This window comes from Notolepis coatsorum (assembly GCF_963971535.1).
Source record: "Notolepis coatsorum genome assembly, chromosome: 17".
NCBI classification, from domain to species: domain Eukaryota; kingdom Metazoa; phylum Chordata; class Actinopteri; order Aulopiformes; family Paralepididae; genus Notolepis; species Notolepis coatsorum.
In genome coordinates, this window is record NC_140181.1 from 25,439,114 (window position 1) to 25,452,817 (window position 13,704).

Here is a 13,704-nt window from a genome sequence, read left to right on the forward strand (position 1 = left end):
TTAGACATGATATTTTATGTGAAGTAATAGCCTAATAATATGGAAATAGCCTGTGTGGTCTGTCGCAAGCAGTGTTGTCTAAACGCACGTTATACAGATATCCTAGTTCAGTGGTCAGCAATAGGCAGGCCGAAATAGGTCCGCCAGCAATAATATCTGCCGATCAGATTATTTTGAGAATATATCCCTCTGAGCAATTTTACGTTGAATAGATGTTTAAAAGACGTCTAAATGGCCCATAGACGTTTCAACGTCATGACATAGACGTCTAAAATCAGTCTAGAATGGGGTGAGAAGTGAACGTTTGGTAGACGTCTATTCTAGACGTGTTTTCAACATCTAAGCTTAGACAAGTTTTGAACGTCTAAGCTTAGACGTTGTTTCGGAATCGGGAGATTTAGGTAACGTTTTTAAAACACAAAGGACACCTCTTTCCTATCGTATTAAGGTAGACAATGAGCTACAACCTTATTTTCACCTAAACGAGGCGAGCCGGCCTCGGAGCTGTACATTTAACAGCTCCGAGGCCGGCTCGCCTCGTTTAGGTGAAAGTAAGGTTGTAGCTCATTGTCTACCTTACTACGATAGGAAAGAGGTGTCCTTTGTGTTTTAAAAACATTTTGCTTAAGAATTATTGACGCGGAAATTCGAATCTGTGAATATCTTTCTAACTTTACCTAAGTCTCCCGATTCCGATACAATAAAGCGAGTCTTCATCACAAATCATATTCTCAAAATAATCTGACCGGCAGATATTATTGCTGGCGGACCTATTTCGGCCTGCGAGCCGCCTATTGCCGACCACTGCACTGAACTATATATCTGTATAACGTGCGTTTAGACAACAACACTATTTGGGACAGACCACACAGGCTATTTCCATATTATTAGGCTATTACTTCACATACAATATCATATCTAAATGAAATGCACAAAACAAAAAATGTATGTATATAACGTTACCCTGGTATAGATCTGTATGCATGTGTATTTATTCATAACGTTATACATATTCGTTAACGTTAGATCGTGAATGGCTTTTACATTGAAAAATGTACTTGTCACGTGGTTCCGTTCTCCATTCTTCACATCAAAAACGAAAAACGAACTATCAAAAGTACACGGCCCATTATTTACTCCTTTTTTTCATTTGATTCTGACACCAAAATACGAAAAACAGCTCCGTATTTCAGTTTTTCCCCATTTTTTCGATTTTGGTTTCAAACGGAAATAGGAAAACACCTCGTATTTCAGTTTTTTTCGTTTTTCGTTTTTCCGTTTGAAACGAAAAACGAACTATCAAAACGTACACGGACCTTAGACCTCTACGCTACCCAGTTGTTGACAAAGTTGACCAAATTGACAGAGACTAAAGATTTAGATTTTTGTTTGTTTTGTAAGTACACAATATAGTTTCAGTTAGGTCTAAAAAAGAATTTCCCCCACACCTAGTTTTAGTTTTTAGTTTAGTTAACAATAATAACTTTGGGCCAGATCAAAATGGGGGGGGGGCACCTCTGCTTGATGGACTGAACCGACAGCTTTCTGAATGATGGAACCACTAAAGGTTTGCTGTAGTTACAGTTTTGTGTCACTTCTCTGAGTGATGAAAAAACACCTGTCTCATTACATGAACCGCATGAACATTATGAGCTGTGAAAGAGGAGAGGGGTGTTTTTTCATCTACGGTCACAAAAACCAACAGAAATTCAAATATGGCTGACTCAAAACAACACCCCCTGGAAAGATGCAAAACCAACCATGTGTCCCTACCTGCCCCCCTTACCACCCCCCCCCCCTATCTGCACCATCCCTACAAAAACTCCAAACATCTTGCCATTGATGCTGACGAAGCCCAAAGGTGAGGTGAGATGTTCCTTTCTTCCTAATCATTAATAATTAGCTAACAATAAATAATAATTTACTATATCAAATCATGTTCAATAAACCACTTATTAAGGATGTTTTTACAAGGTGTTACCCCACAGAGTATACCCTCTGAGCTAGAAGAGTAGAGGAGGTATGAGGATGTGTGGTGCTGCTGTGTGTGTCTCGCTGAGCTGGGTGATGCTTGTGCTGGCTGACGAGGAACTGAACTACACTGCCAAGGGAAAAGGACTACAACTACCAGGGGACTTCTCCATTGCTGGGCTTTTTCCTCTTCACAACACAGACGCATGGAGTTCAGGCTTACCTGTCCAAGGAGCCTGTGAAGTGTGAGTACATTTAACAAGGAGTTTTCAACACTCTTCATGAAATGTAACCATTCTTATAATTCAGTGTAACTGTCGTTTGACTTGTGATAAGTTGACATTTTCTTTAAAATCCCAATCAGTGATCCAAATGTAGCAGGGTGGATTATCCCTGCTTTATGGGAGTGGTTGTACACGGCCACCTGGTAGCGGGATGCAGTAGAGTTTGATCTAACTGAACCCCCGTCTTTGGGCCCGGAACGTCGAACTGGAGGTCGGGCAGCAGGAGCGGATGGGGCCCAGGATTTACTAACCTGGGGGGTGGTACTCTGGTCCTCCTCGCCCTCCAGGGCGGTCAGCAGTAGCTCCCCACACACTCTCACTTCCCCCAGTACCTCCGTTAGCCCTCCCACACCTGGTGACTGTTAGATGAATAATGATTTTCGCTCCCCCAAAGCAGTACCCTTCCTTAATGACCTGTAGAGACCTTTAACGCTGAAATAGGGGGTAGGTGGGGAATGGTTAAATAATAATAGCATTACCCGGACCAAAAAGGGTTAAATACACGGACTCAGTAATCGACACACACACAGTGTTCCCATCCAGTACTTGTTTAGTGTCGATTAAGATTCAAGTTACAGATAAAAGTGTTGGCCTCAATGCTATACGCCTTAGGCACCAAGTGCTCTCATTCAAGTTGCAGACAAATACAGTTGGCTTCAATGCTATACACTTTAGGCACCACATGCTCTCATTCAAGTTGCAGACTAAAGTGTTGCCCACGTCTGGGCTAGTATCAGTAGCAATACCTTCCTCTAAGGGTTTACATATACTGTTGCATTACTTTAACAACGGGAGGAAAGGGTTCATTGAATGGGAAATGGTATAATTGAACATACACGTTATAACACTCAAACAAAATGAAAAGTGGGCCCACGTTACCAAATGAAAGTCCTAGCTAAAGCCGGCTTAAAATGGTTGGGGTACCCCTAGACGCTGCTGCTAGCGTTCATTCCAAACAACATTTATCTTCGCCCTTAGGCCTGCGCCACACAGTGAATCGTATATACTGTTTCAGCACTCAAAGTGCCGCTGTACTTAACCGAGATGGCGGGCCCACTCTCACCACCACTCGTCCGGGTGGTAAGATGGCCGTCGGGCGATCCCGCAATAACAGCCAGCGGGCCGGGGTAGGCAGCTGGGGCAGTGGCGTGGGCTGGAGGAGCGTGCTGTGTTGTGGCGACCTCTGCTGGGAGAAGAGGCGTCCTCGGCTGCGTCGAAGAGACGTCCACTGCGGGGCTGAAGGGATGAGCTGGCGCGGCCTAAGCTGTGGGCTAACCTAAACACAGCTAAACTGTGGGTCTTGGTGGACCCTCCTGCTAGCGCATATATAGCTAACGCACGGTGGCTATGTCTACCACCTGTCTTCGGCGACGCTCGCCTAGTGGTGCACTCAAAGTGTCTATAGCCGTTAGCTACAAGCTACTATACCGCGTACACTTCTAGTATAACCCGTGGTATTACTGAAGTTCATTCCTTTCTCTGTTTCACTAGTCCAACACTCCACTATCGCCTGTATTTCTATAATAACCCTTTTTGTAGCAGAGTCTCTCTATCTCTCCCGCTTGCTCCCAATGGGGCTCTCCGAGAGCGCACGTCTGTTCACGTCCACGTTCACCGTCGAAGAGGACTCCTCTCGCTTCCGCTCCCCAGGTAACCAGTGTCTTCCTCATCTCCTTTCTCCTCTGCTCCGCCTGCCACCACCGCCCCCTGCTGGCGACCGCAATCTGGTCCCACAATGGGACACTCAAGGCAGGAAGAAGGATGATTTAGTTGCACGTTAATAATCCATATTGAAGCCGGAGGGATGAAAGAGAACCTCGCGTTATTTGTCCGGGCGAGATATCAAAGAGAAACACTGGTTATCATGTCTTTGTGCACACAGGGGAAGTAAAAGGTTACGTTAGCACTTCTGAATAATAGTAGAATATTCAGGATGCTACACAGACATAAACAAATGCATAGCCCTGGTTGTTTAATTAGTGATACCCAGTTATCACTACGTTACCACCTCCTTTCAGCACCGGCAAATTAAGTGGTAGCTTGTTAGCTAAATTAATAACTCACCTAGAAACACAAAGCTGCCTCGCCAGCATAATGTTGTTGTACTGTTGTTGTTGTTGTCGTTGTTGTAACTATATATATATTCTTTGTTGTACGTGGTCCGCATATATGTGGTATTATATACATCAGACTGGCATCATTTCATCAGCGCTGATCTGTGATCACGACAGGGAGGAAAATAACATTGGGAGTGTTTGTTCACAATCTACAACTTTGACACATGTACCAGTAAATCATGCAATCAAGTCCTAGAAATAGCAATTACCTCTTAGTTTTAGGTCACCTGGAGGGAAATGGGGAAATCTCCTGCAGCTGACTGGGAAAATACCATAGAGGAAGCCTGAAGGAGCCTGGAAACAGATCAAACCTAACTTTTCATAATGGTGATGCACTAAGAAGACAAGCGTTTCAAAAAAGTGTTCTGCAGACAGCTTTTAACAGACCAAATACAATGGCAGTCAATAGAAACAGTGTCTGTGTTTTCCCCAAAAAGTAGGCACAGCCGTGATAAAGGCAGAAGATGGCTATCCAGATGTGCTGGTCTGATGTTTACATTGATTGATTGATTGAAAACTTTATTAACAGATTGCAGAATGGGTACAATACAGTACAGCTCAATACATACAATTGTTAAGGGGATGCAGACCAGAGAAAGTCTTTCGTCTTGTTTACATCAGGGTCCCCCATTTTCAATTCAGTTTACAACAGGTGACGCCCCCCGAGGGTTTACATCAGAAGTACACATCCGGGTAGTTTGGCTTTTCTCGCAATCATGCCTACTTTTGGTGGAAAACACTGACGCCATTCCTCTAGATGGCTATTGTATTTGGCTTGTATAAAAACTGTCTGCATTTGTCATTTTCTTCTTATTATGCCATGATATCCAGTGGTAGCACCAATAAACATGGCTATCACTTAATGCAAGCCCTGAGGTTTGCTGTGGAGGAAATCAACAACTCCACTGGACACCAGCCTCTACTACCAGGAGTGAAGTTGGGCTACCAGGTGTATGACCTCTGCTCGGTACCGGCTAGTGTTCTGGCCACACTGGGCCTCCTGGAGCAGCAGTACAGGAGAGCCTCTAGGACCGTGTCAGAGGGAGACACAGACCCAGGGCAAGAGGCAGTAGCTGTTATCGGGCCGGATAGCAGCAGGAAAACATTCACCCCTGCAGCGTTACTGGGAGCCTACCTGGTGCCACAGGTAAGTTACCTCAAAGAGCAGCTGTGGCCTGGCAACCGGAAAGGTGCCGGTTCAAATCCAAATCATTTTGGATAATTGTATTTGCCATAATCGAGCAGCCCTATTAAATACAGCGCAGTGGGGGAAAAATATTTATATATATAATTAATAATATATATATATATATACCGGTATATCATGGCCTTGATATTAGCCACGTTTCTCCAAAACCTGTGAGGTTTTATGCTCAATGCGCCACTGTTCTTTTTGACCAACACTGTCTTTCTTCTTCTGTAAAATTCTAGATCTCGTACGAAGCATCCAATGAGAGGCTGAGCAACAAGAACCTCTACCCGGCGTTCTTCCGCACCATCCCCAGTGACAAGAACCAGGTGACGGCCATGCTCCAGCTCCTGGTTCACTTCAAGTGGACCTGGATCGCCCTCCTGGGCAGCGACAACGCCTACGGACTGCAGGGCATGCAGAGCCTATCCGAGCAGGCGGGGCATCACGGCATCTGTATTGCTTACCAAGGGGTCATCCCAACGCTCACTAACAACACAGTCGAAACCATGAAGACCATCGTCGACAACATACTGTTGACCAAAGTCAACACCATCGTCTTGTTCTCCAGCAAGTCCAAAGTCAAAGGCTTTCTCCCGTACGTCATCGAGCGGCACGTGACGGGAAAAGTGTGGATAGGGACAGAGGACTGGTCCACGGCCACTCTTGTGTCAGGGATAACCGGCGTTCACACTATCGGCACTGTCCTGGGCGTGGCTGGCAAATACACTGCCATTTCCGGTTTTGAGGAGTTTGAGAGGAAGGTGGATAAAGTGTTGCAGCAACATAGTAGTAGCACCCAGGAATTCTTAAACGGTTGTCTACGAAGCACAGACGTTTACAGCCTTGCGAATCAGAATTTTTCTTTGGAGAAATATGACATGACGTCCTCTTTCAACGTGTATAAGTCAGTCTACGCTGTGGCTCATGTGCTGCACAAGGAACTTGGTTGTGATTCAGGAAAATGCCAAAAGAAGAGGGTACATCCTTGGCAGGTGAGCGCATGCTAAATATTAGGTCACATTTCTGCCGTTCTAGAACATGGGATTCTGGTTTATTAAAATAAACACATTACATTCTCAAAAGAAAAAAAACAGCATCTGTTTTAATGAAACAAGTGGAATTCTATCTCACTTTGCTGGCAACACAATTCTATGACCGCTGGGGAGAGAGAGAGAGAGAGAGAGAGAGAGAGAGAGAGAGAGAGAGAGAGAGAGAGAGAGAGAGAGAGAGAGAGAGAGAGAGAGAGAGAGAGAGAGAGAGAGAGAGAGAGAGAGAGAGAGAGAGAGAGAGAGAGAGAGAGAGAGAGAGAGAGAGAGAGAGAGAGAGTTTAGGTGTTAAGCCCTGCTTCTAGTGGTCAGTGTTAAACCCTGCTTCTGGTGGTCAGTGTTAAACCCTGTCTCTGGTGGTCAGTGTTAAACCCTGCTTCTGGTGGTCAGTGTCAAACCCTGCTTCTGGTGGTCAGTGTTAAACCCTGCCTTTGGTGGTCAGTGTTAAACCCTGTCTCTGGTGGTCAGTGTTAAACCCTGCCTCTGGTGGTCAGTGTCAAACCCTGCCTCTGGTGGTCAGTGTTAAACTCTGTCTCTGGTGGTCAGTGTTAAACCCTGCCTCTGGTGGTCAGTGTCAAACCCTGCCTCTGGTGGTCAGTGTTAAGCCCTGTCTCTGGTGGTCAGTGTTAAACCCTGCCTCTGGTGGTCAGTGTTAAACCCTGCTTCTAGTGGTCAGTGTTAAACCCTGCTTCTAGTGGTCAGTGTTAAACCCTGCCTCGGTGGTCAGTGTTAAACCCTGCCTCTGGTGGTCAGTGTTAAACCCTGCCTCGGTGGTCAGTGTCAAACCCTGCCTCTGGTGGTCAGTGTTAAGCCCTGCCTCTGGTGGTCAGTGTTAAACCCTGCCTCTGGTGGTCAGTGTTAAACCCTGTCTCTAGTGGTCAGTGTTAAACCCTGTCTCTGGTGGTCAGTGTTAAACCCTGCTTCTAGTGGTCAGTGTCAAACCCTGTCTCTAGTGGTCAGTGTTACACCCTGTCTTTGGTGGTCAGTGTTAAACCCTGCCTCTGGTGGTCAGTGTTAAACCCTGCTTCTGGTGGTCAGTGTTAAACCCTGCCTCTGGTGGTCAGTGTTAAACCCTGCCTCTGGTGGTCAGTGTTAAACCCTGCCTCTGGTGGTCAGTGTTAAACCCTGCCTCTGGTGGTCAGTGTTAAACCCTGCTTCTAGTGGCCTTGCCTCTAGTGGTTCAATAAGAATGAAATATAGCTACTTCTTAAATATTTTTCTTGTTCTTTGTCCATAGCTCTTGCCATGGCTTAAGCAGGTGAGGTTCTCTCTGGGGAATACGTCTGTGTACTTTGACCAGAACGGCGACCCACCCACAGGATATGACATTGTGATGTGGATTTGGAGGGGGACGGACTTGTCTCTCAGAGTAGTGGGCTCCTTCCTCCCAGACCCCATTGAGCTCAAAGTGGACTACGCAGAGCTAGAGTGGACCGGCCCCGGAGACTCCACATCAGTAAGGGCCACACCTTGTAGACTACAGTCTTTCTATCCACCTGGGAAGGTTACTTTAGTTCACAGTCAGTAATGAAACATGATTACTTTTGATAAACTTTTATGACTTTGTCTTCAAGCTAAATAACAACTTGAATATTAAACTAACTATTTTAATTAGCCTAGATTTGCCTCCTAACTCTATTCATCATGTAACATCTATGACTAGTAGTAAACCACCAAATAACTTTTTTGAAGTAATTGATTACTGATTACTGGGTTTTTACAGTAACAATTTTTTTTTCAAATTCGTAATCAGAACATTTAACTGTGCACTGCCCGTGTGTTCTTCTGCTGAAGTTTAAAGTGCTAAACAGCCAGGTGACAGATATACAACTCTTTGGTGAGAACGCAAAAACAATGTAACAAGTAGTAGTGTAACAAATTACTTTGTGTACTTTACTACTTTTTTTGAGTAACAACCCCAACACTGATCCCATATGACCGCCAGATCAAATTTTGGACAAATGCATGGTCAACAGGAAGTGCTAACGTTTTTAAACATCACATTATTTACACCAAACTTGACACTTTTGAGTCATTTGGCCCCATGGTGGCTTTATTCTCACAAAACTAAAATAAATACATTAAAGGAACACTCCAACATTCTAGGAAATTAACTTATTTGCCATCCAGAGTTAGACAAGAAAATAGCAATTCAATCTCCAGTACGGAGAGAGATCCAGTTGCATAGTAGCCTAGATTAACACAATCACTGGAAGCAGGTTACAGCATGCCTATCTCTGTCAAAAGTGAAGAAATACACCTTCCAACAACTCCAAATTGTGTATTTACCATATGTAGAAATAGAGAGAGAGAGAGAGACAACTTTTATTTCTTCACTTTTGACTAGGTTAGCTGCTGTAACCTGCTTCCAGTTCTTGTGCTGTGCTAGGCTAGCATGCAACCGGATCTCTCTCTGTACATACAGATGGAATTGCTATCGTCTGACTCTGGGGAAGATGGCAAATAAATGAACAAGTGTCAGGCTTGTCTTGTATTGTCCTGATCATATCCCTTTCAAGGACATCAGACTTGAGTCAAATAGTAGTTAAAATACTTAAAACTGGGCCCCAGGGTGGTGCACCACATACAGCACTGCGGTGCAACATGGCCGTCCCGGGTTCGACTCCCGGACCCGGCGACCTTTGCCGAATGTCTTCCCCTCTCTATCCTCCCGTACTTCCTCTCTCTCTCTGCCGGACTGCCCGGAAAAATACAATAACATATCTACCAAAAACATAATTAAATAATTTTTTTTAAATACTTAAAACCACTTTGAACATTGGCTTTATCCTACTTCTGGTGCCAAGTTCAAGTCATCCCTGAGCCCTCACATATTGCCAGTCAAATTCTGTGTTGTTACAATTAGCATGAATCACGTGAGTACTTACAAAGATGCTACAATGAGAAACAAACAAAAGATGCAATAAAATGTAAAGAATAATCCAATGTATAAGGATAGATTACTATTGAGATGTTGATGGGACTGAGCTCTTGATGAGTTATTTGCTCGCTCTCTTCCGCACATGCTCAGGGGTTGATAGCTATGGTTCCTTCCAGGTGCCTTTGTCCATCTGCTCCCCGGAGTGTCCTGCAGGCCACGTGCGTCTCCAGACGGGACAACACAAGTGCTGCTTTGACTGCCAGGCCTGTCCTGCTGCCACCTTTCTCAACAAAACGGGTGAGAGCATTTTTGGTGAGATCATTTTTAATTGAAAGGGAGGTAAACGGATGACAGGAAAATAAAATCACCTAACGGCGTAGAAGTTCCATAGCAGTGCAGACATCCCACAGCAGTGCATCAGTTCAGATATGTTGTTATACAAAGTTAGGCAGCAGGAGATACAGTTAATCATAATAATCTACCCATAATCCACCATAATCTTCTTAACTAACATAATTTATTTTTGTTGTACTGTACTTGTGCTGTATGACAATACATTTGAATCGTATCTAATCTAATACCGAGTGTGCATGTCATGTTAGAACAGGTCTTTCTATATCTTATAATAATGTGACTCAGTCAGCTCATTGTTTACATATATCCTGATTGTGTTCTTTGCACATCATTCATTAAATCTTTATAAATTGCTATTCTAATTCTATTGGAACGATGTAGGACGTTAATTTGGGGAACTCAACAATGTGCAGCTCAAACAACACCATCACGGGACAAAGAGTGCTTACATTTCAATTCAATCTCCATCTTCTAATTTTCTCCAGATGACCCCAACTGACCTACTCCCTGTTCCTTCCTCCTCAGGCTCCATGTCGTGCCAGTCGTGTCGGCCTCTGGAGTGGGCTCCCCCAGAGAGTGAGCGGTGCAGGAAGCGGACGGTCCTGTGGCTGGCCTGGGACGCTCCTCTCTCCGTGGCCCTGCTGGTCATGCTGGTCTTCACCCTCGTCATGACGTCCGGCTCGGCGCTCGTCTTCCTGCTCAACCTGAACACTCCCGTGGCCAAGTCCGCCGGCGGCCGCCTCTGCCTCCTGATGCTGGCCGCGTTGACCGCCGCCGCCAGCAGCACTCTGTGCCACTTTGGTCGGCCGTCTCCTCTGGCCTGTGTCCTCAAACAGCCTCTCTTCGTCTTCAGCTTTGGCACGTGCCTAGCCTGCGTGACCGTGCGTGCCTTCCAGGTGATCTGCATCTTCAAGCTGGCGTCCAAGCTGCCGCGCGTGTATGACACCTGGGCCAAGAACCGCGGGCCAGAGTTTACGATTATCCTGCTGTCCACCGCCATCTTGTTCATCTCGGTGCTCCGCGTGGCTCTGTACCCACCCTCCCCGTCGCAGGACCTGCTCTTCTACTCGGACAGCATCGTGCTGGAGTGCAGCAACACCCTGTCGGTTGGTGTGTTCCTGGAGCTTGCTTTCATCTCACTGCTCAGCGTCCTCTGCTTCTCCCTCAGCTACATGGGGAAGGACCTGCCGGCCAACTACAATGAAGCCAAATGCGTCACCTTCAGCCTCATGGCCTACATGATCTCCTGGATCAGCTTCTTCACCGTCTACTTCATCAGTCGTGGGGAGTTCACCATGGCCATGCACGTGTTTGCCACGCTGTACAGCGTTCTGGGCATTTTTGCCGGCTACTTCCTGCCCAAGGTTTATATTATTGTCCTGAGGCCACAGATGAACACCACCGCCCATTTCCAAAACTGCATTCAAATGTACACCATGCCCAAACAATGAAGCACCATTTTGTGGAAATAATAGAATTTACAAGGGAACACCACTGATTATCAACAATGTATTTTACTTACCTTCGGTAAGTATTTCGATGATAAAGTGAAAGTTCAACTCGGTTCCAGTGCTGAGATCTGTGGGCCCGCTGAGCAAACTTTGAAATAATTGCAAAGAGAGACTACTGTATATAGGTGGATCTCAGTCAGATACTGCTCCATTTTATTTAGCAAAACAGATAACACTTTATTGTTATAACTTAACACTATAATTTGCACACATTGCAGTGAGAGGGGAGGCGGTGCCAAAGTAGCATATAGTATGGAAGCAGTTCAGGTGACCTGACCTAGCGGGCCGACAGCTCTCGGCTCTGGATCTCAAATATTCATTCTGCTTATCATCATAGTACTCCTCGAAGGTAAGTAAAAGACACAGTGTTGAAAATCGACAGTATTCCCCTTTAACCTTCCTAAGTTCCTACTACTGCAGGCCCATTTAGAAAATCCCTGAACATGAACTTGCATCATGTCAAAGTACCTCATAATTTGGTACCATTTTGAAGCTAACAACTAGGGCTTTCCAATGATATCAAATATGTGTATGATTATCATCATTATTATTGTTATTATTCTTCATATGCAGTTGAACTCGCACTTGTTGAACTTAGAACTTGAAGACACAATCATTTTCAAGCACTTAACCTTACTTGGGATAAGAAACATTATAGTGTATGATATTTAGCCAATCTTGTGGGCAATATAGAACAGTTGACAGATTATCATCTATTGTTCAAAAGTTCTGAATGAATTAGTGAAACAAAATATAATTTTACGAATGGGAGGAGATGGTGTCAACGCTTTCTCCGTTGCCGGAGGGTTAACACCATTTAGCTTTTTATCATTTGTTTCTACGGATAAATCAAACACATTTACACCGGCTTAGACATTCAGTTGGGGTGAATAGCTCCATCTCTGTGATAACTCCATCTCTGTGATAACTCCACCATCTCTGTGATAACCCTATTGTTACATTTGCTGGGAACATTCCTACCCTCAAGAAGAAGAAAGCGATTGATTTGGGTGACCCCATGACCTTTCCTCTAGTGCCAATACAGGCAACTGGCAACTCTTGTTTTCATCATCTTCCCAGTAAAATGTTCAGTGTGAAAGTAATGGCAGGTTGGTTGTGCCTTGGCATAGTGTGAGTGTATTCTTCTACTTAATATTGTGTTGTTTCTGCTAAATATATATTCTTCTACTTAATATTGTGTTGTCTCTGGTAAATATATATTCTTCTACTTAATATTGTGTTGTCTCTGGTAAATATATATTCTTCTACTTAATATTGTGTTGTCTTTGGTAAATATATATTCTTATACTTAATATTGTGTGACTAGGGCTGCACGATTTGGTAAAAGAGTGTGATTGCGATTATTGTATGGAGGAGGCATGGAGGCGGTATGAAGGGGGTATGGAGGGGGCATGGAGGGGGTATGGAGGAGTCATGGAGGGGGTATGAAGGGGGTATGGAGGGGGCATGGAGGGGGTATGGAGGAGTCATGGAGGGGGTATGGAGGAGGCATGGAGGGGGCATGGATGAGGGCATGGAGGAGGCATGGAGGGGGCATGGAGGAGGCATGGAGGGGGCATGGAGGGGGCATGAAAGGAGGGCATGGAGAGAGAGAGAGAGAGAAGAGACTGCAGTGCGATGTTTCCTCTAATTACACCCTCACTGCCCATATTATCAGTGTGTGCAGGACTCCAGTGGCTCTTGGCTTTCTCCTCTCCGTGTGTGATAACCTGACCCAACCCCCCCTCAGATAACTCCCAGGTCCAGAGGGGGGGTCCAGGACCTCCGAAATCGATCCCACACGGGCGCTCAGAGTGGGGGAAGGTGAGACAAGAAGACAAAGAAGTCCTTTGTTTTGACTCGAGAGGCGAAATTAATGGAAGTGGACCGCCATTTTGGATAATCATGCTGAATTTTTACCAGTACACACATTACAAAAAACTTTATGAAACAATCATTTTCTTTGGACCTGTACTACATAAGACTTCAGGCTATGGAACCGTTTCATTGTTTATTGCGGCCCAGTGGCTAGCCAAAAGCCTTCCCTGTTAGCCGAAGCTAGCTATCTCGTGGCTCCGGAGGGTGGAGGGCCTCCCATCCCCCACCCTCCAGCTTACTGCTGTCTCTTTCTCAACATGTCTACGTGTCTGCCTCGTCTCCTAGTCTGAGTCAAACCGGAAGAACTCACAACTATAAAGTATATTCCTTAGCAACGGCTGCTAGCCCATAGCAACCCCACCCTATCTCATCACTATAGCAACGGCTTGTTCCAGCTGCTGAGGTCAGGCAGACGCCTGCGAACCCCAGCTACTAGGACAGAGAGGCTTCGGCTCAGCTTCTTCCCCCAG

General features: G+C 45.2%; 1 protein-coding gene across 1 annotated transcript; it reads left to right on the top strand.

The window, feature by feature from the left end:
- Nucleotides 1-5,192: 5,192 nt before the first annotated feature.
- tas1r1 (taste receptor, type 1, member 1) lies at nt 5,193-11,296 on the top strand (the record flags this gene model as incomplete). The annotated part of the gene is made up of 5 exons (XM_084333392.1): nt 5,193-5,519; nt 5,804-6,556; nt 7,848-8,066; nt 9,668-9,788; nt 10,371-11,296. The coding sequence occupies 5 exons, from the start codon at nt 5,193-5,195 to the stop codon at nt 11,294-11,296; spliced, it is 2,346 nt and encodes a 781-aa protein (XP_084189518.1).
- Nucleotides 11,297-13,704: the final 2,408 nt, after the last annotated feature.